The 26,337-nt window shown below is 43.1% G+C and overlaps 2 protein-coding genes across 14 annotated transcripts in view; one reads left to right on the top strand and one right to left on the bottom strand.

Annotated features, from left to right (window-relative positions):
• Positions 1 to 755: 755 nt before the first annotated feature.
• On the bottom strand, positions 756 to 25,451 carry bcat1 (branched chain amino-acid transaminase 1, cytosolic). 3 transcript variants are annotated; one of them, XM_037120879.1, is made up of 11 exons: positions 25,091 to 25,451; positions 24,490 to 24,543; positions 22,701 to 22,895; positions 21,419 to 21,529; positions 21,070 to 21,189; positions 20,782 to 20,939; positions 20,362 to 20,504; positions 20,060 to 20,145; positions 19,816 to 19,956; positions 18,539 to 18,613; positions 13,389 to 13,754 (listed from the first exon to the last, which is right to left on the bottom strand). In XM_037120879.1, the coding sequence occupies exons 2-11, from the start codon at positions 24,517 to 24,519 to the stop codon at positions 13,707 to 13,709; spliced, it is 1,107 nt and encodes a 368-aa protein (XP_036976774.1). In that variant the 5' UTR covers positions 24,520 to 24,543; positions 25,091 to 25,451; the 3' UTR covers positions 13,389 to 13,706. The 3 variants fall into 3 exon arrangements, with proteins under 3 accessions (XP_036976776.1, XP_036976774.1, XP_036976775.1); XM_037120880.1 differs by lacking the exon at positions 13,389 to 13,754 and adding an exon at positions 13,798 to 16,190; XM_037120881.1 differs by lacking the exons at positions 13,389 to 13,754; positions 24,490 to 24,543; positions 25,091 to 25,451 and adding exons at positions 756 to 1,324; positions 23,914 to 24,093.
• Positions 25,452 to 25,621: 170 nt separating this feature from the next.
• LOC119032085 (lymphoid-restricted membrane protein) overlaps positions 25,622 to 26,337 on the top strand; it is a 33,603-nt gene continuing 32,887 nt past the window's right edge. For 4 of the 11 annotated variants that reach the window (XM_037120865.1, XM_037120866.1, XM_037120864.1 and 1 more), the window contains exon 1: positions 25,622 to 25,780. The gene's annotated coding sequence lies outside the window, so the exon portion shown is untranslated. Of the gene's footprint in view, positions 25,781 to 26,108; positions 26,287 to 26,337 lie in introns of those variants that run through there. The other 7 variants (XM_037120871.1, XM_037120867.1, XM_037120869.1 and 4 more) reach the window with 3 other exon arrangements.

The raw sequence follows: 26,337 nt of genomic DNA, 5'->3' as shown, positions 1-26,337 counted from the left end.
GGTTGCATTCCATTATTTCCCACTCCGCTAAGGCCACTGGAGCTGTGTCATCAGCTGATTAATGAACACAATGCTCTTTCTTCCTCCCGCTCCCTCTCAATATGTTATCTGGAGTTGTGTTTTCTATGCAATGCTGCGGCACAGAAGTTTGAATCCCTGGTTCGTCTGGGGGAGTGAATGTGTTATGTCTGCTCCGTTCCGTCTGTGTGGCTGTATGTATGCAAGCTCCATATGAACTCGTTTCATCATGGTCATAGTCCTAAAAATCTGCAGATTGTTTCTGGTGCAGCAGGGAAACACCAGCTGCTTTCAGCCACTCTGGGTCCGGCTAGTTTTTCTCGTGGCGGAACATGTTCGCGTCTTCCCAAGTTTGACCCCCCCGTCGTGAGGTCGACGTCGTTTTGACCATTTCCACATTTGTGCCGAAATTTTGCCATTTTGTCTGATGAGTGCTCCGGTAGCGCCACACAACTGCCAGCAGCAGAGGGGCGATAGCGACGCATGGATGACCACAGTTCCGCCCACGCAGCATTGTCAGTCATTTCACGCAAAATCGTTAAAATGATGAAAGCTGATATGTAAAGGAAAACAGGGAAATGCAAAGTGTCTTTACTTTATGCTTTACAAAGTACTGTCTATCAACTAAAAGTCTGTTCAAATCAAGTGGTAACTTGAACACTGTCATGGCGTCTGTCACCAGTGCGACTGTGAAAATACAGCCTGGACTTTTTGCACCTTGAAGCAGGAATGTGAAGCAGCTGGATGAGGTACTTCTGGAGCGATTCTGTGCGATATGTGAGTTATTTGAAACATTTCAAGTGAAGGTTTTTCAAGGTTCACATATCAGCCATGTGCAACTCAAAATACAAAGCGATACAGGAGTCTCTTGGCCTGAGGAAAGAAGCTGCCCCCTAGTCTGGCGGTGCCGCAGCAGACACTTCTGTATCTTTTGCCAGTCGGCGTCCGGGGTGGGTGTTGTGTTTTTAGCATCCTTTGGGCTCTGTCCAGACAAGCACTTCACTGATGATCAGTAGATGAGGACCGGTGATGTTCTGAGAAGTTTTAATCACCCACTGTAGAGCATTCTTGTCCTAGGAAACATGCATATCCTGTGTGAGTTTGGGATGTTTCCAGGATGCTAAACTCTGGAAAAAAAACTGACAGGAACTTGGAATGGGAATTTTGCCCATTTTGAGTCGTGGTCGTGCTGATCTGACCCCGAAATGAGCTCTGATCAATAAACTTGGCCAATGACGTTTGGTGCCCGGTGCTGCATTGTCTTTCTGCCTCGTCTGTCCTCAGGTTTGGTGCCGGAAGTTTGCAGCTAGGTTGGAAACAACACACACACAATTAAAAACAAACTTTAGAAAAAACACGACAGAGGAGAATGTGAGCACACAACCATACAATTCGTCCGGCCTGTGCTTTTGCCTGCGATCTTACGTGTTTTACCATTTTTAACCCTGTTGCTGTTTTGTTTTTTAATGTGTTGGGCGCCATTACTCTGTTTATCTATCATCGCCTGTTCCATTTAAAGGTGGAGGATTTATTGTCAAACGAGACACGGAGGTGAGGTCATGGCATATCAGTGGTGCGTAGTGTGACAATAGCCATTGTTCCTGCGACCCACGGGAAGTGTCTGCATGGGACTTCCTGCTGCAGATAGTGCACCTCGGGAGGGCAGAGAGGTGTGTGTTTGTGCGCGGGTTCACGTTTGTGTCACTCCGATGTTTATTCCTTTTGTTCGTTTCGTTGATGTCATCTCTTTTGTTTTGTCTCTGACATGCAGCATCTCCTTCCAGAGCGCCTTTGCCGTGAAATGACGCTCCTTATTTTTATTTATTTATTTTTTTTACCTTTTTGCTTTTTCAAAATAAAGTGTAGGTACAGTCACGGCACAATGCAGTTATGAATTTCCCTCCACTTCCCCTTCCATTGCACACAATGACTTACTGTAACTGTAGCCACATCTACATGAACACAGGCAAGTATTGATGACAGATGTCAGCACTCAGTTATTTTTGATTTGGTGATATGCAGCTTTTGCGCTCGACATATTTCTGACAGCATTTAATGTTAAAACAGACATTTTTAGATGTAATCACTGTCTAAACAGCACTGAAATGATGTTATTTGGATGCAAAATAGGTTGCGTTCATGTGTGTGAACTTCTGATTAAATCATGTATACAAAAATTGAAACAAACACGTGCAACATACATAGAAAAGGAGGTTTAAGTGGGATTAATCAGGTCCATGAGACCCCTTCGCCAGTTAAAATGCCTAAAGAAAGCACAGAATAGCATCATCCTGCAGTAAAAAAAAAAGAAATCTGCTTGCACCCAAACAAAATTGCCACTTAACTGCTACAATATCACAGTGTTTGATATCTGTCGGCCCAACAATAGGGCCTTCCGCACCTCTTTATTTCTCAGTGTCTCCCCCCCCCCCCCAGTAAAATTATAGGCACGATCAATTTTGATAATGCAAGGGAGCAGCGGTATCCGGCAGAAAAATAATCATCTTGATTATTCCTTCTCATGGAGAATTTTCTTTCCTATTTTGTACTTTCTTTGCCTTTCCACGGTAATGGTAACAATTTTCTCTTTTCAGTCTGACTCGAGGCCTCTTTCTCTCACTCACTGGTGAAATGTGTGGAGCCGTTGTTTTTTTTTTGTTTTTTTTTCTGTCTTTTGCTGCAATGCTGAAAGCCTTTTGACCTACAAAGTAGGGTTTTGTTGATAGATTGATGCTTTCACACAGTGACATTAGCTGAATCGCCGGTGTTCAGAGGCCCGCGGTGCCACTCTGGAACAAATGCCCTGGAATTTTCCCAAATAATCCCCCTGTGTGCCTGTCTGTGTGTGGCGCAGCGATGATCTCCGGGGGAAAATGGAAAGCATCTATCTGTCTGTTTGTCAGTCTGTCTGGCCGCCTTTTACTAATCATTGTCTTTAGCGAAGGGGATGGTGGGCTGGAGGTGCGGTAACCTTTAATGTGAAGGGAGATATAGATGAATATAGGGGTGGAGAGGGGCAGGAGCAGGAGACGTGGGATCCTGTGATGACAGCTGAGGTATTAACACTTGGTGACATTGGTGCAACATGGCATTATAGTCTGACAGCAAGGTGAGACCGAGGGAGGGAGAGAGAGAGAGAGAGAGATGACGGAAGACAAGATTTTTGCATGAGGTCTGGGCGATCACAGGAAAATGAGACAACAGTTTTCTTAACGAAGAGCCTCATCAGTTTGAGCCGCCAAAGATGAACCCCTTCACCCTCAGAAGACATTTGGGTGGAGGAAACATGCTTATGGTTTGACTTGAATCGATTTTTTTATTATTTTATTTTTTGGGTCACGCTGAGGGCGTCAAACCAGCTGGAACCACAACACTGACGTATCGTCACCTTATGAAGTTGTTACGGCCAGCGTGTTTGCAAGCAGTGGCCGTTTTTTTTTTTTTTGTTTTTTTTTTTTACACATCCAGCCAACTTGAAAAACATTACCATTGTTCTGGAGTCATATTCCTGACACCTGGTGAGTGTGAGTCCAACATTCACTCTCCTTTTAGCTCTGTGCCGTTTTTTTTCAACCCGCTCCCGAGGGAAATTAGTGGCTCTTTAGCGGCGAGATGCTCCACCATGTTGGCTAGTTGCTCATTTTGTCAGTGTGCTGTTTATTTCTCGTCTATTCAAGTTGGCGTCGGAGAGGTGTTTTTTTTTTTTTTTCAAGAAAACAATTACTGTTGCGTGTCTGATGTAGAAAGTAACTTTTACTGCATAAACACGTGCACCATGAAACCAAAACAATAAGCTTAAAGACATTAAAATGCCCCTTAGAGCTGTAGGAGGTGAGAGATCATTTTCTGCTGGTTTACCACGACTAAGATTTTTTTTTATATTAAACAGACTCATCTGGTCCATTGTTTCTTATACAACTTAAGCTGTACGTAGACTATATACCTAACATATACCTACACAAATCACATTATTTTTTTTATTTATCTGACCTCTTTTATCTGATTTTTCCTTCTCCTTTATTGTTTTTTGCTTCTTTCATCCAAGTCACCAGGATGAAATGTCGGCAGTTTACATTTCATCGGTTGTGTGCCATGTTGACACTTCCACAAAAAGGTCATCTCACATGTTTATGACCCAACTTTCAGGAGGTGGACGGGATGGTGGTGAAGTGTTACAGGCAAGAATGGTGCCGAACCAGTGACCATGTTGGTTTTTCAACACAAACGTGATCTTTCCCAAACAATGACCAAGTGGTTTTTTGTACAAAATCAAAGCACAGGCCTTATCAGAGCATAAGCTCAGTGTTGTCACAAGCTGCAACACGGAAAAATAAAGGTTCAACATATCCGTGGTTTGTATATTGCCAACATTTATTCTGCTGATTCGGTCGGTTCTTTAGTATTGTTAAATGGGGACTCTGTTCTCAGCCTGAGACTCAGACGCCGACTGAGCGCAACTGAAAGTTCCGCTGAAGCACCTCATCGCAGAGTAACTCCTGGAATGCGGCGAAAAACCGTAACAACAAAGTCAAACCGGAGGTGCGAACAGTCTCGTCAATGTGTCACTCAAACGCAGCTCAGTGTGAAAGTGGAGGTCCGTCATGAGCAGTGCACGTCATGTTGTCTTTACGCACACGTACAAGGTATTGTCAAGCCTCGCTAGCAGTGGGTCACAGCTGAGAGAAGTTCAGAGGGTCCAAGACCAGCACCGCCGACCCGCCTCTGCCGAAAACACACACACACACGCACACACACACATACACACACAACACTGCCTTGTCAAAGGACCCTTTGTGCGCTGTTGTTTTTTCAGGGAAAATACTCTCTTTATTTCTCTGTGGGGAATATACAGCAGCGATCACCTAATCATACACACCGACAAACCCAGTCAACCTCCCACACTCACACACACTCACACACACACACAAACACACACATAATGTTCAAACACATACGCTGCACACACACACACACACACATTTGTATTGACACATGTAAATGAACACACGTTTGCGCACACATTCAGAGACACGGGCGAAGGAAAAACACACACACACACACACTCACACACTCACAATGGGTCATTTATGTCCCTCTCTGCACCCCACATTCATGCTTGGCAGGCGGGTGACTGCTCTGTTGTTTCAGTGACCTGGAGGAGAAGTTATGTGCTCTTAATTTATATATCAGGAAACACACACCTCCCCCTCACACACACACACAAAGATTTTCTAAGTAAGAACTGTGCTTCATCAGCAACAAAGGTCTTTAAACAAGCTTAATAAAAAGAAAATCAGATTTCTTTAAAGAAAGAAGAGAGAGAGAGAATAAACCACTCTTCTTTATTTCGAGGAGGGGAGGAAATGGCAAACGGAGAAGTAAAATGACCCAGAAACCTTCAGCCGCCCCGGGGCAGAGTGTAATATTGATGATGGTTGCAAGACCTCACCTCTGGACACACACACACACACACACACAGCTGTGTGGCAGCAGTGTTCAGACCAAACCCTACAAAAGTAAGACAGAAGAGGCGCTGTTGAAAAAAAAAATTCCTCTAAAATAAGATGTGTACGTACATTTGAGTGTGTGTGTGTGTGTGTGTGTGTGTGTGTGTGTGTGTGTGTGTGTGTGTGTGTGTGTGTGTGGTACCCAGCGCTGAGCTCTCCCATGGGAACGCGAGCACAGCTGAGAGTAAATGGCAATTACTGTGTTTAACTGTTTTATCCGCGCTCAGAGGCAACCATACATCACCAATTCCACAGAACATCATTAAAACACACTTAAGCACACGCATGCACACACACACACACACATACACACACACACTGTCACGTCACGTCTGGTGGGTTATCCATGCCTGTCACATCGTCATCTACTCAACACTGATGGAGTGATACAAATACCAGCAGACATATTTCAGTATTCTGCTGGAGCAAATTATGATATCTGATTAGCAAATGATGGAAAAGGGCGTCAAACACACACACACACACACACACACACACACACACACACACACACACACACACACACACACACACACTCAGCAGTCTCTCAGACACACACACGCTAACATTTGCACAGGACTTACAGTTGACGGATGGACCCATCAGTTCAGTGTTCCAGTCATTTATGGTGATTTGTGATGCCAGTACAGTTAAAGAGGAGGTCAGTGTGGGAAGTGCGACATCTGCAAGGCTTCACTTTCAGTCAGCCTGTCCTGAAAGGAAATTCGGTTTGCACCCGAGCGTCGAACACATCAGATGATGCACGAGGGCGGCGAAACTGAACAATCCACGATCAATAAAAGAAAAGGAAAAAAAGCTAACGGAGTGTTAAGTAGCTGTGAGGAGGAAAGAAAAAAACGATATTGTGACAGATGTGAGGAGAGAGACAGGAGAAGTACTCGCTGCACTCGCAGCCATGTCTCAAAACTCCTATCAACAGCCCACAATTGGTGCCTTTACAGTGCACGCTTCATAGCGAAATACCCCTTTAAAATGAGATGAATAATAAAGGTTATGGTTCTGAGAAGCTGGACGCTCCAAACAGTCAAAGCTCACACAGGGATACATGTGACCGCGCTGTTTTTGACTGCAGATGACATAATGGGACGTGTATTAGTTATAAATATGTGTCTTCACTGTTGTGTGTATCTTGGCAGCAGCATTAATGCCTTGATTTAATGCTGTTTACCTTCATAAATCGTACAGTAAAGCAGCTTGAATTTGAATTTTGACAGAGACACTGAGGCAGACGGGGAGGCCGAATTAACAGAGGAGAGAGAAAGGTACCTTCTCCCCACCTTAATGTGAGTTGGCATTTGACAAGGATGTGTCAGACTTGTGTGAGTAATGAGAGAGAATGACTGTGTGTGTGTGTGTGTGTGTGTGTGTGTGTGTGTGTGTGTGTTAAGGAGTAAGAGAGAGATTCTGAGAGAGAGCCCTCACTCTTGCTGCTGTGGCGGTATGTGCTGTTGCTCTGCAGACAGACACACAGACAGACAGACAGACAGTTGTTCATTGGCCAGTTGGCTGCCATGGTCGCTGGGCTGGCACACCGAGGTGGTCAGCATGAAATGGGTGGCAGTACGTGAGTGTGTGTGTGTGTGTGTGTGTGCGTGTGTGTGTGTGTGCGTAAGAGTGTGTGCGTGCAAGTGTGTGTGACTCACTCCCACCTGCAGGGAGACAGAGCAGTGCCAGCCGCCAGGCCTGGAGAACATTACTCACCGTCAGGACCGACGTCTCTCTTTTTTTTTTTTTCTTTTTTTTTTGATACACACACACACACACACACACACACACACACACACACACACACATGTTCTCCACACCACTGAATAATAAGTAGGTGTCCTGCATTCCAAGACAAAATGCGCCCACCTGCGACTAAAGTACACGCTTCCCCCACAGAGGCTGAAAGCAAAGGCGCAGAGAGATTTTAATATCAGCCACTCTTGTATTGCCGATTTAAAAATAAATCATTACCATTACAATTTTGAGACGTTATTGCTACAACGATCGCGAACAGACGAAACCATTGGCAAGAAGGCTGGCAGCTTCAACACTGCGTTTGACGTTGTGAGTCATCTTGTCTAATTTTGTAAAAAAATCTGCTCGCCTGATTTATGGCACGAAATAAGAAGAGGACCCTGATCTTGTGCGGTAGGAGACTGTACCAAATCGATTTGGATGGGGAGAGGGGCTAAACGTTGTGTTTCATTTTCTGAGGGCCCTCCCCCGTGTTATTAACGTTTTCCTTTGGATCAAAAGAGAGAAATCTGCGAGTCTCTCCCCACAGAAAGATGCCGTCAACCACTCTAAACCCAAACATGTTCATGTGTAAGTCACGTGTAAATGTACACACAAAAAGTGCAGTTGCCAAAATGACGGTAGACGTAACAGAAAGATTCATCTTGCTCACTGAATATTCTTCATCATATAATTATTTTTGAGCTGCACTCTGTCACTACAACTTTATCTGACTTATTTCTGGAACATTTTACTTCACTGCACTGTAAAAACTGACAGTGGCCATGTGCCTTTTACCACGTAAAGGAGACGAATCATTTCAAGTGGTTTTAGCTTGTACAATTTAAATTTGACAGTCTAATCTACTCTGTAATTCTGAGGTAATTCGTTTCATTGATTACCTCGGTCGATTTTTTAAACGTACAGTGTACAGCTCTGCTTTCTGTTAGTAGTGCAATATGCATGAACTGGCCAGCAGCGTGTTCATACTCCCAACAAAGAGGGGGCAGCATTTTACTAGAGTAACTGCACAACTAGTTAGCTCGGTTAGCCGCGCATCCAGCTCAGATTACCAGGGGAACGCACACTGCGAGCACAGGACAGGCCGCGGCTAGCTGGTTAGCATGCTACCTTCAGGAGATATCACTACAATGCAAACCATCGATGTCATTACGTCAGTGTTGCCATTTTTTTTCACACATCTGAATGTTTTTCATCTAAAACGCACTGCACCGTAAAAAAAAAAAGAAAAAAAAAAGAGCGTCATAGTGTTGGCATGTTGCCTGGAGAGAACCCAATAAGTAAAGATCCTCCCTCCAATATTTAGGCCACGCCCCCTCCAGTAAAAATAAATAAATAAAATCAACATTACCTCCACTTTTATAAATCTCAAAAATCGTGTTTTTACTAACTAGCTACCTTGGAAGCTAACTAAGCTTCTTGAGTTTGGAAGGGATGAAAGATTGATATTAATATATGTTTTTATATTGTAATGTCCAATTATTCTGTAATTACAAAGACAACATTTTTATCTGTTGAAGCCCTCAATTCTTTGAAGCAGGCGAAAAAACAAAAAAAACAAAAAACAAACAAACTAAAAAATTTTTAAAAAAAAACACAGTTGAATATCCTGCTGGAGTTCGGTATTGAAAATCTTGCAGTGGCAAAAAAAAAAAAAAAAAGAAAGAAAGAAAGATAGAAATATGCATGTCACATCTTTCACTCGTTTGCTTTGCTGCATTCAATTCCCCAAACCCAGCCATCAGCTAGATGATGCATAATACAATCTGATGCGGTAAGTACAGAACGAGGTAAAACACCAGAGCAGCAAAATGGCTGATTCTTCACTACAAAATGAGACTTAAAGTGTCGTGTGACAGCGGAGCATCTCCATTACAACACTGATGAGAAATAAAACAGCTTTTACCACAAAGCAAATCAGGCTTTGGAGCTGAAGCTGTGTGAGTGACACTGATCTCTCTGTGCGTGTGTGTGAGTGTGAGTGTGTGTTTCTGATCTCCATCCATCCATCTATCCATCCATCCATTTACTCTAAGCTCTTAAGCAACGGCGCTGTTAAAAAGTCCCCTAAAACTCTAAGCCAAGAGCAATAACATGAGCGGCAGGAGGATAACGTTGATGTAATGTCAGACGCACACAACTGACACCCAGTGTTACGCCCGTGTTAACAAAACCCATCACGGCCTGTCTGTCCGTCTGAAGGCGCGCGCTAATCTGCTCTTAATCACGAGCTCTTATTTACAAAAAAAAAAAAAAAATGCATTTTTTTTTTTTATTATTAATGCAGTGGAGGGAGAGGAGGGGAGGATGGTGGTGATAGTGGTGATGGTGGCGATGATGATTTTGTGATTAAATGATGCCATCGTTGTGCCGGTGGATTAGGACGGGCATGGAAATAGATTAGTTCTGCAGTGGTTTTTCATCATGATTGGCAGGCCTCCAAAACCTCACTCCACACACCCACCCACCCCCTCACCGCACCCCCCACCCCTTCTCCCTCCTCTCCCTCTGTGCCTCCAACCGCTCTCAAGCAGAGGTGTGCTGAGGGTCTACGGTTCGTAGGCTGCTAGCACCACCCTCTGGCAAAGGAGGACATGATATCAATGTGCCTCAGTCTGCCCCGCGTAACTTTACCAACGTCTGAATCATGAGCCGGACCGCGCAGTGGCTCAGCTCTCCCTTAAAAGGTGACTGTGGCGAATTAAGGGGGAAACACTCGAGTGAATCAAAGAGAACTAAAGGGGCGAATGGACGGTGTCGCCTGGATCTTTGGAAAGTTCTGTGATGCCGTGCATTGCAGAAGTCCCAGGCCAAATGGCTGGGTTGGATACACGCTGTGCAAATTGCAGGACTAGAGACACTATAGACTGAGAGGCTTACAACGCTGAGACTCACACGCCGTTAGACCGCGGTAACACAAAACACGTTGATTAAGAATCAAATCATGGTTTCAATTCAAATTTTTAAAAAAAAAAAATAAATAAAACTTAACACATCCTGTGTTTTGCTCCAAATCACAGTTTCCTTTTCAACCAGGATCATCAGTCCCTCCTCAATCTTCAGCAAGCTGTGACGAGCTGATGTGATGTTGCGAGAGTGGATGTGACACGGAGCTGCAATAATCAATCGCCAGCTATTTAGATCAGCGATAAATCAGCCTGAGCCGTGCTTTTTAAGAAGAGAGGAGTCCAAAATCTTCGGCTGTAGGTGAATATTTTCTGTTTCTTTTTGCTGTGGGAAAATAAGACGTTTGAGACCGTGTCCATGAAGCAGAACACTGAAGGACATTTTATCGCTGACCACACAAATTTGCGCTAAATACCCCTACTTTTTTAGAGACTAGACACCTTTTCTTTTCTTTCAATCTCTCACACAAATCAAAACAGAAACAGAAAGGCTGGTGCCGGGCATCTGCTCTGGATAGTGTCTCTCAGCGTGAGGGATCTGATTTTGAAGCGTGGTCTTATGTGAGGAGTTTGCACGTTCTGATATCTCCAAGAATAGGAGTGTACTATATTTCAGACATTATACTGACAGGACTTAGACTTAGATTCTGCCTACCTACACTGCATTGCATTAGACGTGTGGCTTTAATTTTATTCTCTGTACCCTTGAATGATAAATTGTCAGTTTGCGTCCCTGGAAAGAATGTTCGATGTTCATTGCACCCTGAGGTTATGAACGCTGTGCTGGACACGTGTTGGTTGGTTATGTACAAATACAAGGTGCAAAGTGTTCAAAACAACATGTGTAATAGAGTGTTACGGTGAACGCGTGAAGTTCTGGAGAGAGACACTGACCACCACTCTGCCCTTCAGCGTCAGTGACCGGCAGCCTTCGCTCCCTCTCTCCGCTCCCTCATTAGGATTCGGAGACAAACACAACAGAGTCAAGTAGACACACACATGTACAAATGTAGGCCTGCGAAACACACACACACACACACACGCCACACACACACAGTTGGATCCTAATTGGGTGACCCAAAGCCATTGATATCATCTGCTATGGTGTGAGACCACGATCTCACCCAGAGCGACCGGCGGCCTCTGCAAGTCACACTGCCTCCGAAGAAGAAGAAGACTGGAGGAGCGAGGGAAGGAGGAAGGGTAAAGAAAAGACAAATAGAAGACAAACTGGCCTGAGAAGGAAGGAGAGGAGCAGCGGGGGAAAGAACACAACAACAACAACAACAGCGACGGCGGCGACGACAAAAACACAAAGTGGCGCCGAGTTCATTAATTAGAATTTCAAATTGGACAAACTCAAGATGACAGCGTTGCGCTTGTCAAATCAGATCATGCCCCGGCGGGGTGAGACAGGGGGGAAGAGAGAGAAGGAGGCACACTGCTCAGAGCCAAACAGCACTCTTAGTAGCTGAATGGGTGCCATCGCTCGCTCTCTCTCTCTCTCTCTCTCTCTCTCCCTCTCTTTCTCTCCATTTCCTCTGATTACGCCGACCGCCTCCCCTCTGTCCCCGCGTGAATGTCACGGACGCCTTAACAAGAAGTGACAATTAAAACATCATCGCCGTCTCCAGGCTGAATGGGAGCGGCCTGCTGGGGTCCCTGGTTCCTGTGATGGGGGGGCATGGAGGAGCTGTGGGGGGGAGGAATGGAGAGAGACATACTTTGGCAACATATACTAAACTATTATGCCAATAAAGATAAATGTATGTTTGGATGTATACTGTATGTATAAGGGACGGATGAGCATGACACATATACTGTGTGATATATACATATATATATATATATATATATATATATATATATATATATATATATATATATATATATATATATATATATATATATATATATATACTATAATTCTGTGCCCCAAAGTGGATAGTAAACTGCCCATTTAATATGACAAAATGCCATATTTTTGGTTATTTCACATATACTCAAGCTTCATATATATATATAATATTGAATTTACAGTGCAGTTTAATGTTATTTCTTTTACAGAAATTGGTTGGTAAGTCTTCATAATCCCCGTCTCACAATGAAATACAAAATGCAAACCAGCACCGAAGCCCTGTAATATATCTGAGCTTTTTCAGTTTTTTTTTATTTTTTTTTGTTCACACTATGTCAGTGGTTTCCAAAGTGAACGCAGCCAATATTCTGTCTATCTCATGTATGTAAATGGCGTAAATAAAAAAAAACAGTTAAAGTTTAATTTAATCCGATATCACTGATATTGCATCAAAAAGTTTGGCAAATGCACCGAAGATAGATCAGAGACTAAATGTGCCAGTGTCTCCATCACTTCACACCACCAGCCACTTTAACACTTTGACTCAGTTCTGAATTATTAGCTCAGAGGCTCATCAGCGACTGTATCAACACTTGTCGACTCAAAGTAAATATCAATGAAATAACAGCTCAGATTCGCTTTTTTAGCCCTCCTGGAACAGTTTCAGTGAAGCCAACATCCAACATGCCCTTAAACAATCGCGCAAAGTGTCCTCACCTGTCTACATGTCATTTAGATGAGATTAGATGTAAGTGTAATGATCCCTGTGGGCGAATAATGGAGCGAGGAGCTTGAGAGACTAATTTATAGCTAATGATTGTAGAGCAAACCGCTGTGAGCGTTTCATAGCGAGAGAAAAGCAAACAAAAGAAAGGAGAGGAAACCAGGCTGGAGAATAAGACGTCGAGATACGTGCCGAGCTAAATTAACCAGTGGCCTGGATCGAGTAGGTTAGATGGTGTTTGGCATTTTGAAGTGTGTGCGTGTGTGTATGTATGTATGCGTGCATGCGTGCGTGCCTGTGTGTGTGTATGTGTGTGCGTGCACTCACTGGGCTCTACACCAGCTGTGCCACTGCACACAAGGAGGGAGCTGCTGCCAAAATGAGCTGTCTTCACAAAGAGCCAAAAATCATTCAGCACGCCACTGGGCAACCCCTTACACACACACACACACACACACGCACACACACACACAACATGTGCACACATAGACAAAGGCAGACATACAAAGACCCATTTCATTAGCGGACATAACTTTAACTTGCGAGTTTTAATTTTTAAACCAGTACAGTGCATCCTGAATTATGCTGCGCGCGTGTGTGTGTGTGTCTGTACATGTGTGTGAAAAGCCAAACAGCCAAGGGCTCTCTGGTTTGATGGCTTTCTGTTATGACTCCATTATGCTGATGGCTTTGGTTCTGTTCCAGGTTCTCCATGAGAGTGTGTGTGTGTATGTGTGTGTGTGTGTGTGTGTGTGTGTGTGTGTGTGTGTGCGGGGTGGCAGCAAAGCACTCCTCGGCATCATTAAGGACTGTGGAAGCATCTCTGCAGAGCTTGGCTCGGCCTGAAGTTCCTGAACCTTTGAAAAGTACTGCACTCCGAGTGGCGATGCTTTTTTGCACCCGGATCTAGATTTAGTCTGAAATGCAGGTCAACTTCCCGAGTTTCTCAAAAGGTTCTCGGTAACCTGGAAAAGTTCCTGCAATAGAAGTACTGTTTTACTGACAATGTTTTTTTTTATTGGATTATAACTTCACAGTCACAAGAAAAGATTACAGCACTTGGGTATCTTTAAATTACTGCAAATGTACGATGGTTAGCTGAATGTTTATTGAGACAAGAAGACACCATTCACACAAATACACAATGATGAATGCTGTTTGGTGGTTGTCAAATTATCATTATTATCATCAGACAGGTTTTAAGATGTTAAATCATCTTGTTAAAGCCCATCGAAGTAACATCCCCCTCTCCATTATTTAAAATTATATTCTATGTCTTCCTCTTTACTTTAAAGACAATCCTCAGTGTATGTGATCTGGAGGCTTCAAGTTTCAACGTCACACTTGTCTATGTTTGACCAGGATTGGCCTCCAAATGTCCAAATTATTTGTGATATCACAAACCACAGAAACAGATTTTTCTACACCTTCAGTAATTCATGTCAAACAGCCCCTCAGAGTCAAACTCTGCACGTACGTCATTATAGACAGTGAAACTCAAACATTCAACTGATGGAACAAGAGGAAAAAACACAGTTTTGACTAAATAAATTCTCTAAAATCCTGATGTAATGCCATGAGCCGGTGTAAAGTCCTGAATGTTTTGGCTCCTGCCTATATTTGTGACTGGCTATCTCCCTATGATCCTGATCACTGCTTGAGATCTTCTGGCAGGGCCTTACTGAAGGCTCCAGAATCTAGACTTGAGAGTAAAAGCGACTGGGTTTTTCCTGTCTGGGTGCCCCAGATGTGGAGCTCCATGCTTCTGGATCTCAGGCAGGCAAACTCAATATCGTCCTTTAAATCTCTTTTTAAAACCCACTTTTTTTCATATGGCTTCTTAAATCTTTTCATCTTGTTCAAACCTTGAGCTGTGTTTACTTTATGTCTTTATTGTAAAGTACTTTGTAACTCTGTTTTTAAAGGTGCTATCTAAATAAAGTTTACTATTATTGATGTTTTAGTGGAGCTGGAAAGACTGTATGCAGTTGTGAGGTTGTAGCTGCATTGCAGCAGCAGAAAATAAGAAAGTACATTTACTCATTTACTGTACTAAAGTTAAGCACAGTGTTGTGGTAGTTGTACTTTACTTGAGTATTTCTATTTTCTGCAACTTTATACTTCCACTTCACTACATCTTGGGGCGTATATTGAACGTTTCATTCACTATATTTATTTAATGGATGTAGCTGCTCGCTACTTCGCAGATTACATGTTGCATCAGAGTAAAAGTAGCACATTTTTGATCAGAAAAATCTCGCAGGCAACTAACTGATTAGGCCAACTGTATATATACATACATACATGTAAATATTTTCATTATTTACTTTTAATTTTGATACTAAATAACATTTTTTGCTGGAATATGACTATTGATGTTTCAGCACAGTACTGCTTAAAAGTGTATTTGTTTGAAAAAAAAAAAAAAAGCATCAGCATCTGTGGGTTTGATTTTAGTCTAAAAAATGGCTGAATTACATGTAACTTATCTCTGAAACTCACAAGTCTATTCGTGATCTGAGAAACGAAGGCTATTCCATGCAAGAAATCGCCGAGAAACAAAAGCTCTCATTCAATCGTGTGTAATACTCCCCTCAAAGTCCAGCAAAAACAACTGAGCATGAAGATAAGTACATCAGGCTGTTACTGCTTTTAATTGAGGATTCTTTGAGGAAAACACAGGTTGAAGTATTATGGTAAAAACCATTAAATCTAACCTTGTTCATGTCTTGAATATATGTGGCATATGTGTGGGTTTTCATTTAAAAAAAAAAAAAAAGATTTCTGAGTGACCTGACACTTTTGAGAGGAAGCGTACATTCAACGTCTGATACAGAAATACTTAAGTACCAGTCGGATGGGTGACCTTCATTTGTACCGGTGTTTAACACCGTAAATAAAGTTTGACTCAACTGTGACTCTTGGGTACTTTTTCACAACACTGCTGCTTTGTAACTCTTACACATGTGATATGAAATTCTCTGTAACATTTGTTTTCCCAAAGCCACAGCTGTATCCTGGATGTAGGCTGCAAAAAAGGAGATGAGGAGCAGCAGAATAGGCCACGGTGGCTGTGTTACTGTAAGTTATTGTGCACTATTGCATGAGACATTAGCCTGCTTTTGTTAATTATTTTGGACAGTTGTGTGTTAGTCATTAATTTAAGTTTACAAGGAGATGAAATGTTGTGACACTCTCGCCGCAGAGCTGCTCTCCAGCATGTTGCACTTAGACTACAAATGTTGCACATACATTGTTTCCTTATTAATGTACATTTAGAGTATGTCTATGGTTGTTGCATAATAGTATGCTCTTCCTGTACACACACTGGTGTGTGAGCGTGCAGGTGTGTGATCCAGGCTTCTCCATCACTGCTTCACCGGGAAGGTCCAGTCGCTGGGCGTGCGTCCATACTGTACGAGAACAAAGGTCATGAAAAGGTTACGAGTGCGTCCCCCGTTTCTCCAGCGGCCCGAGCAGTGACGAGAACATCTCACATCGCTAAGCACTAAACTTCTCTCGCCCGCTTAATTGCGAGCAAAACACAAATCAGAAAATGAAATCAAATATCCGTGAGCAAATCTGCAAACTCAGCCACCAACAGAGCACAACACAACAGAGGAAAGGGAACTATAATAAAAATCAAAACAAAATGTTCCCCAATCCGTGACAGCCGCGAAGACAAATCCAATTATTTGTGTCTCATGTTGCAAATTTGCTCTAATGGTCGAAGTGAGAAAGTAAATAAACGCCTGCGAAGGGGAAACAAAAGAATGTGATTTCTAATTAACTTGAAAGAGGAACAGCAGGGCGACTTAGTAAACCCATCTTTCATCTGCTGCCTCAGACCACTCGTTTGTTTGTTGCACAATGTTGTCTTCAAGAGGGGCGGGAGGAGGAGTGTGTGTGGGGGGATAACACTGCGCTGCTTCCCTGCAAATGAAATGTCAACAGATTTAACAGCGGCGCGGATGGAGCGCAGCGTTTTCCAGCGTTTTGTCGATTTTATTGTTCATTAAGCTTCGCTGCCGCCCCTTCATTCCCCCACCACCAAATCTTCTTCCTCCTCCTCCTCCTCCTCTCCCACTTGTTCGAGGCTTCATTTGCAGCATCTTGGCTTTGAAGATCACAAAAGGCTGAGGCAATAATTGGGTTTGTGCAATTACAGCAAGCTTAATGAGAGAATTCAGGAGTTTGTCTTGCCCCTATCTCCAACTCTCCACACTCCACCATCGGGCCCCTTCTCTCTCTCTGAAGCACTGTCGACGAGGGGAGATGTTATCGGGTATAAAGATGTGGTCAACGCTCATAACGCGCATCGTGCACGCACACGAGGCCCGGGCGATGGGGGGAGCAGATATGCTAATCGCTGTCCAGAAAGACGAGACAATAAAAAGCAAAAATGCAACGCAGCAAGTAAAGAGAAGGAGAGGGAGACAAAGCAAAGGAAAAGAAGACCGAAGCTACCAGTTGAAGAGATAAGACACGTCAACTAATAAAAGTGTTTTAGAGGACGTTAATGAGAGGGCTACTATCGCAGGGCATCCAGAGCAAAACCAATCAAAACTGATGATTCATAAACAGCTGGTCCTAAAAACAAGTAAGTAAGGACACACAGACCTTTAAAGGATAACTTCAACAATAGTACATGGTAAAGTGTGTTTACAGCTCTTGGGGGGCAATACTACATACGTGGAATAAGAAGTAACAACGCCTTTTGCTGCTCCAGGGCGAGCTGCCTGTATTTGAATGAGTTGCCTCCAGTGATGTCACTCACTGGCTAAGATGCATTGTGGGTAATGTGAGTAAATATATACTTAGTTACTTGACGGGGAGTACCATCGGGAGTGCTCAGCAAACAGCTACCTGCGACGCTGAACGATTTGTCCGTGAACTTATGACGGCATTTCCCAGCGTGAGTGAGAGGATAAGGATCACAGTCCAGCTCGTACCCATGCTTATAATAGGCTCACTACAAGGCACAGTAACAGTGAGACGGCGATACATAACGCTCTCATTAACACAAATCAAGCCTTCAGCAAAGAACTTTATGAATCTGTCGAAACCTGCAGTGCTGCGCAGACTGTGGAGGTGGCGCGCTTGTAGGCCTTGTAATATTACCAAGTCATTACTCATTACCTAATAAGATATTTCACTTACTGTGTACTTACAGGGGAGATAATGCATGCAGCGGGTGTACAATGAATAAGGACCGACGGGGGTTTGTTCATAAAATACAACTTAATGCTTTTATCGCATTGAGTTACATAATAACTGAAAAGACAAATAGAAAACAGCTCTGTAATGCAATTCAGGAGATGCTTGATAAGTTAATATTTGGTGGGAATATTTGCTTTTGTTTGTAATATGTTTGTAACATATTTTCAGTTTAGTCGACATTTCCATTTCTTTGTCTTTATTAGAGAATCCTCTTTATCGTGAACGTTTGAGCGCTATGGGACTGACATGCTACTACAGTGAGTACAGATATTCTTCCATATTGTCATTTCATACCACTGCCACTCGCACTCCTACCGTTTATTTTGAAGGAGGCTGCCCTTCCAATGTTTTCCTCTAAAATCACATCACAGAACGCTTTATTCAATGTAATCTAGCAGTACAATGAAAATAGAGTCCTGAGGGTGACAGGAGTGTAAGGAACACAGATGCTCAACCAGCTGTTACTAAGCTAGGCGAAACATCTGCGATGTGTGTGCGATAGTGTGCGTGTGCATGTGTGTGTGTTTGTGCATCCACCAACCTGTATGTCTTTGAGTTCCTTTTTAATCCGGGAGGTCAGCTGTGAGTTGTTATCCTGACAGGGGATGTGCAAGTTCTAAGACACACAAAAACACACACAATTTCTACATATTAACGGGCTCCATGAATGTACTTGTTACAATATGAATTTCGAGAACACAGAGAATATCAAGTTAACACGTAACGATATTAAAACAAGAAGCCACAGGGTTCTGACGGGCATTTAAAGATGACAACTGTCTATGCAGTCACAGGAGACCGTGAGCCTCATTTATCAAAAACTATGCACAGATAACTACTTTACTGTATTAAAACGTACATCTCTCATATGATTTTCTTTTATCAAATAAAGATAGCATGACTTTTTTTACAGGGTGACTGAAATAAACAAAGGCTCTAGACGCAAAGGTAATTCTTCCTATAAGTTATCATTAAGCAGAGGTTTTAAGGTTCAAGCAGAAGATGAGAAGCCAAATTGGGGAGACTCAGAGCTGAAGACTGAGGCTACAGCTTGCAGCTGCGTAGCTTCACATAAAGAAACAAAGGGCAAATAGCTAGCTTAGCTCTATCTTAAGGTAAAAAAATGAGCCTACTCGTATGCCTACAACGAATCTTCTCATCTCATCTTATTCTCAACAGTAAAGGACTCAGGGGGGATCAACCCCATTGCCTCCTCTTCTCCCTATCACAACTTTCTGTACACTGGTGCCCAACTGGACACAGCTGGTGGCCTTTTTTATTATTTTCACTACTGCCCCTCAAACATCCTGAGTCAGCCACCACTTCCCAACATGTTGAACCATTCCTTTAAGGCATACTTAATAATATATGTAATAAAAACTACGTAGTGTGTCACTCTGTAGTTGACTTCAATCAGAGCCCATGACTGTGTTCATCTGGAAATCACATGAGAATTATTAAGGAAAACAGCTTCTAATTCTGTCACACTGTTTTCAACTGTTAAGACAAAGCAAATGATAAACCAATGAGAGCAAAATTTGATTTACATTGTGTAAAAGTTGACTTTAAAAATGCAATGGCACCAAAATCACATTCTTATTATAATACAAAAGAGAAGGTTTAACTACATAATATAGTGTAAAATGTTAAAGAGAGAATAACATTTTTCCTGAAAGACTTATTCAGGTCTAAGTGATTACTCCTTATTTTCATATAAGTAAACATTTTCATATCAAATATTACACAACTCAGTTTAAACAGCCTTGCTTCATATTGTTTAGCCTATATTTTCATAGAATTTGTCGCTTCCAGTCTTACCTCTCCCTGGTAAACAATGCGTCCTATGGGGCAGACCATGCAGGCTGTACCGGAGCCAAACACCTCTTTGACCCGCTGCTGCTTCAGAGCAGAGCACAGCTGGCTCATGGTCAGGTAGCGCTCCGTTACCTTAAACTCACCCTGCACGGCCACAGAAGACAGCGGAAAAGACCAGAGGAAATGTGATGGCTCATTTGGAATATTTATCCATGCACGCTGACCTTGGTGGTTTCATCTGACTCACCCATTTCCCGGTGAGTTCCAGGATGCTCTGGCGGGTTACACCTGGGAGTATGATGCCGTCCAGAGGTGGAGTTGCAAGTTCCTCCTCTGGAAAGGAATAAACAAAACAAAACAAAAAAAAGTTTAAGAAAGCTGAAAGTAATGATGAGTGGAGAGGCCATTGTGCTGTAATGACATAGTTCTGCCACAAGAGGTCAGACTTGTGAAACATTTAGTATCAAAAGCCCATCATACTCTATAAGAGTTTACTGTGTACTGTGGTAAAATGGAACAACCAGTCTTACCTCTGGTTGTGTGACAAACCTCCTTCCTCATTGATCCAGTGCACAAAGACGTTCATAGTTCCGGCTTCAGTGATCTGGTGGTCCTCTCCGTACAACCACAACACCTGCTGACACCCATGATCCTCTGCTTCATACTGGGCGAATAAAGAACATCCATAGTTCCTGCAGAAATCCAAAGCACAACTATGATTCATTTAGCTACAGCATTGCACGTAACTGTACCTCAAACCCCCCCAACACCAAACAAATCATCCATTGTGTGTGTGTGTGTGTGAGTGTGTTTGTGAAATGAAAAAACTAAACAACTTAGAACTAATTTCAGGCGTTCTTAAGACTTGACCTGCACTTGTCTTTGGTGATTGATCAGCACTCAGATGTTGGAGTTGAGTGCTTGAATTATCAATGAATAATAACATTCATACAGCAAGTGTTTACCCACCCTCCCATCTTGCAGTCTCCAGTTCCTCCTCTCCAGGCCCGCGTGTACTTCGGGTCAGCCCACAAGGACAGGGCCCCCGCGACTTGGAAGTAAGAGCCCACTGGACTCAAGATCACATACAGCAAGGCACGGGCGGGCTTCTTTAAACCCAAGGAGAGCTACCAAAGACATATGAAACACATAGCAATGTGCCTGAGCATGGTGCTCGAGCACGGTCACGAGCGCTCGCACTTGTCAAACAAATGACAAATGTCACTAATGAATACCGCGGCTCTTTATCCTCCTCACCTCAGTGCCAATAAATGTCGGTCTTATATACAGACTGCTCTCATCCGTGGTAGGAATCCAGTCCTGGTCAATCACTACCAGTCGCCTGATACACTCCAGCAGCTCTGACTGGTCGAAGGCCTGGTGGAGGGGGAGAGGTGGAGAAAGAGAAGGGTGAGGAGGGTGGAGGCTGAGAGGGCAAAAAGACATAACACAAGAAGAAAGGATGGTGGTGATGGCACGTCAAATGTGGAAGACTGAGTTAGGTCGTAGCTGAAAATTACAGTTTGATGGCAAAAACGGTCATTATCTCATCACTGCCAACTGTCCTTTCATCCATCTATCCATTCATTCCTCACACCCATCTTACAGGTAGACAAGCTCTCTTAGCAGACTTGGACATGCGGATCATGTTGAGCATCGGTCTGAAGAGGCGCAGTTGGTTGTCATCCCCACGGTACGCCTTCAGCCCCTCAAAGAGCTGGTGAGAAGGGAAGAACATTTACTAAACTAAATGCCAAATTCAAAAATAAGTCAGTGCTTGAGCGAGCATGGTCTTAGTGGACAAATACAAATGTGTTTATTTAGCAAAAGCTGTGTCATAAGTAGGGAGGGAAACTGACAAGATTTAATTGATACCAAATCCATTATCAATTCTCCTTAAATGTCTTAATCATTTATTGATTCCTTTACCGAAAACTGATCAATTTTCTGTGTCGAAAAAAAAAAAGGCCTACACCGTTTTCAGCATCAACAAGCAAGAGAAGGCATGCATGTGACCCAGGTGTACATATTCTACGTTGTTTTATTGCCGCGTCGTTTGAAACCAGTTTCTCAAGTCTCTCTGCAATTAATAAAATGACAGGATGCTTGCACTGTTACCATACTCATCGTGGGTTTCTTCTGCTAAGCCTGGACTTGTACTGATGTTTGTACGACAGAGGATACTTACCCTCTGTAGTGTATGCACTGCTCAGCTGGGAAGCAGCGTTACTCAAGCATAGCGTCAAATACACAGCTTTGTTGCAATTTAAGACAGTGTTGCGCAGAAGTAGTTTTCCGCATATTGCTGATGGCTCCACCCTTTCTTATAATTATCATTTAGGACAAATTACACCAAGCACTGTTGTCATCTTTGGACAGTTTCTTTCACTGCACTCCTTCAAAAAAAAAAAACTGTCCTTTCGATAACAAGAACTGCTAAACACTGAGGCATACAATTCATATGGATCAGATCACTTTGGTGGTTGCCACTTCACACCTACGATTCATAACTGGTTGAATTCAAACATACTGGGTCTCAAAACACTAGAAATGGCCTTGAAAAGACCTATTATGTGTTAGAAGTTTGCTCGAGCACAAAAAAGATCCTTAGTGTGTCTTCAAGGGTAGTTATGACCCTGGCTGAAATTCCAATTGGGCTCTTCTGTTGTGTAGAAGTTTAGAATACTTGTCATTCTGCATTATGAAATATTGGGCCTTTTTTATATATATGAATCTATGCCATAATAAGTCACATCTTTTTGTGCTTTGAATATGCTTCATTCAGGCCTTTTTTTTGCCCCATCCTGACTGAAGCGTCGCCAGTCTCCTGACCGATTGTAGCATCAGATGAGATAGTAAATCCACTTAAGCTAGTCTGAATCCTCTACCTGTACGCCATAGTGTAGTGATGAACAGGCCGGGTGGAGTGACAGGTTCCCAAAGGGCTTGATGAGCGGGGCCTGCCAGCCCTCAGCGGCACTCCACTCTATGGTCAGCATGTGGTCAGTGAAGGTGGAACCAAACGTGGACACATCTGGTTTGGGGCTTGGAGTGGAAGTCAGCTGGAGAACCAGGTCAGCCGCCTGGTTAAAAGCACAGCGGAAAAGAAAACAGTGCGATTTAAGAACATCCATTTCAACTTAAAGCTTGACAATATAACAGTACAGCTTCCATCTTTTCTCAGAATGCATTTCAGATCTCAGCCGTAGGCAACGCACTTCAGCATGAAACTCTTGCCGTTGTTCTGGTCTCTCAGTCTGCGTTTGACCAGCGGCTGTAATACTGAGAGTGTAACAGGCTCATATAAAGAATGGGAGAAGCAGCATGGGTTACAGTTCAGCTCTCGGTGACCACACTGCTGCGAGAACACCGTGCTAGTGACACTGTAACATCGGGGACATCGATTTACAGAAATAAACTGTTATCGCTAACCTTTTAACTGCATGAAAGCTGTCTTCCTCAACGACCAAATTCAGAGGTCAAAGGTCATGCTTACGTGCAGAACAGAGCAGCATAATTTTAGCATCAAACGAGCTTGAATTCAAGTCTCTGAGTTCATTATGTCCCCATGCTGCATATATGATGTACATATACAGCAGGTTGAGAAATATGTGTCATATTTAACAGGGAAAAGTGCTGTCCTCCCCTGCTGTTCTACAAGACCGGCTCATGGAATCATTCTTTTAAAAAGAAATCTCTTCTGGCCAACCACTCAGTCAGTTATCTGTTCCAGTCGGCTGGGATTAGACTGGCTCTTCATCCCCTCCCTCCTGGTGCAGGAGGTTACCTGCGCCATAATCCCAGATTACAGTACTGGAAAGTGGCGATGACCACGGTACAGCACCGTGTGAAAGTGTCAGAGGAAATGCATTTTTTTATATCGTATTTTTAAATTTGCCTCTAATTGTCTTTGTCACGTCAGATACCTGCATGGATACTGACCTCCTTGTACATGGTTTAATGTGTGTTAGTGTAACATTTGTTTAGTCTACTGCTGTTTGTCTCCATTCTCCGAACCAAAGCCGACTCTCATCCTCGTGAGTGTGCCTCCGAGTGGGTGTTTGTGTGTGTGTGTCCACAAATGTCCGCTCTAATCTCTACCTGAGCCTGCTGTCTAGTGCTCAGGTGTTCAGGGTCAGAAAACAAGCAAAGCTCCAGCTACTTAGCGTGAGCTGGGAAAGTGGATTCTGCTGAGCAGGCTGCAGCAGGAGGGAGAGGAGGACGAGCACAGGAGTGGACGCCGGTTACATCCTTACCATCCGGGAAATGGAGACAAAATGGACAGAACCAAGACCTGAATCGAATGCCTTAGAAAAGGCTTGCTAAGGTTAGAAGATTAAAAGTAGACTTTTTCAAGCACTGGCCCATACACTGGATTGGCTTTTCATGCGTTCTGTTGTCACATCAACAACACTGTTGAATGACTGTGGCTCCAAATGACTCTCACCGCCGCTCTTGTCAACATGAGGACACGAGGCACTGCTGGAATATCTAATATGTGGAGGACAACGGGGGTTTTTTAAGTGACGGGAAGCCAAGGAATCTTCAAGATGCTGCAGCTGAAGCAGCTATTGAGGGTAGGTGCTCTTTAATCACAATGCAAACATCTTCTGCTGTTCGACTTTCTTCGAATTCTACAAATGATAAAGCCACAACACCCTTAAACAGTCTGAATACCTTAAAGCTTGGAGTACTGCTGTCAGCCATCGGGGTCGTGGAAATGATGATTCCCTGAAAACAATTTGGAATATTTTAACGATACAATAAAAATAAACTTTCAATGTGCACTCTTTTCTTCAGGTATCAGTAACAAATTCGACTTTGAGCAAAAAACCTTCTTTATAACAACACACTGAAAACTTAAGTTAAGCTACTGTGGAAGCAGGTATCACACTGTTTGTGTGATCATTTTTACCAAATTGATAATATGATTGCAGCTCTTTTTCTTCAATATTGTCCAGCGCATACTATCACATATTATAAAAAAAAAAAAAAAAGGAAAGCCACATTGTAGAAACCGAATCAAACATCGACTTAAAATGCAGATGTAAACAGAAACGGGCCTTGTGACAGAATTACACCAAGCAGTCCAGACAGAAGTTCTCGGAGGGACTACGTGTCTGTAATTGGGTAGTTACAATACAATATGATGTACCTACACTGATACACAGCCTTGCCACCAATATTTATCTCCAACATTCACGCTCACAATAGTAAATTTTGCTTTAAAAAATAATAAGAAATAGAAAAAAGAAAGAAGGAATGAATGAAAAATTACCTGAGGGGAAACAGCCGTCTGCACCAGATGTAGCAGCTTTGGTGAATAATGAACCGGTTGTGCACCTTGAGACACTCCCTGCTAAACTGCTTAAAGCGCACTCAGGTTGCAGCTAGTCCCATTAGTCACGACATCAGACAAACACATTTCACAAGCCAATATGTTAATTGAGAAACCTTGACGTGGTTATAATGAGCTAACTGTCTTGTCTTGGTTTTCATCCGCCTGGCACTTAATTCATTTACAAACTGACGTGTCGACATTGGGCTATTTGTTGGTGAGTCATTTTAAAAAGAGGGTGGGGCGGGGGGACTATGACCTGGGACGAACGCTAAATAACATTTCACGAACTGGACTTTCAAAACTTCCACCCATCTCACATGAAGTATGAAGTCGTCGCCTCGATACGCTGGGTGCTGTGTCTCCCTCGGGCCGCAGGGAGGGGGTGCCGGCTCATTTTTTTTTTTTTTTTCGGAGCGCGCGCGTTTCAACCCTTTCCGCCTCGAGCGCTCTGCTTCACGCTACCTGTGCGCGTGCTCTCCTGCGTACGCGCCCGGACAATTGGTCCAAACATTTCGTTGCGGATATTTGCTCGACAAAAGCTAATATTTAAAAAACAAAACAAAACAAAACAAAAAAACGTTGTGCTGCTAACAAATAGAGGCTGGTGTGAGAGGGGAAAAACAGAAGGTGGGTTTTTTGTTTTTGTTTTGTTTTGTTTTTTTGGTGGACGCGGTGGTCACGCTCGTGTGTTTGTGTGGATGTTGTGTATCGCTGACGATAAGAAAAAAAGAAAGAAAAAGAATAAAACTGTCCAGGCAGCGTGGCTGTCGTAGACTGACGCATTTATCTCCTAAATCTGTTCCGTGCATTTGTTACGCGTATTCTTTGATTATACAAGAGTTGCTCGCAAGTATACATATGCGACAACCGGTTGCATTCATTTCTTTAAAGAAAATTAGATATTTGACTGAAATAACTGCTGCTGTGTATAAAGTTCCCCAGGAAACTCTCGAATTAACGAGCTCGTTTGCGCACCTGGCGCTCCAGTGGGTGATGCTTCGGCTGTGTGAACACATTTGCTTTAATATTTCCACACCGAGAACGCCAGGATTTAACGTGTGAAAACTTGTGGACTGGTTTGCACGTATTGTAACTACTGCGGAATCTCCTATCCGAAAATATCCGCTGCTTAGGTAATTTGGTTGATCGTCGGTCGGTTTTACAAGCTAAAATGTCGAAAACTT

The sequence above is a fragment of the Acanthopagrus latus genome, chromosome 14, assembly GCF_904848185.1.
Source record: "Acanthopagrus latus isolate v.2019 chromosome 14, fAcaLat1.1, whole genome shotgun sequence".
Lineage (NCBI taxonomy): Eukaryota > Metazoa > Chordata > Actinopteri > Spariformes > Sparidae > Acanthopagrus > Acanthopagrus latus.
Note: the sequence above shows the minus strand (reverse complement) of the source record. Positions and strands in the feature narration are given on the sequence as shown.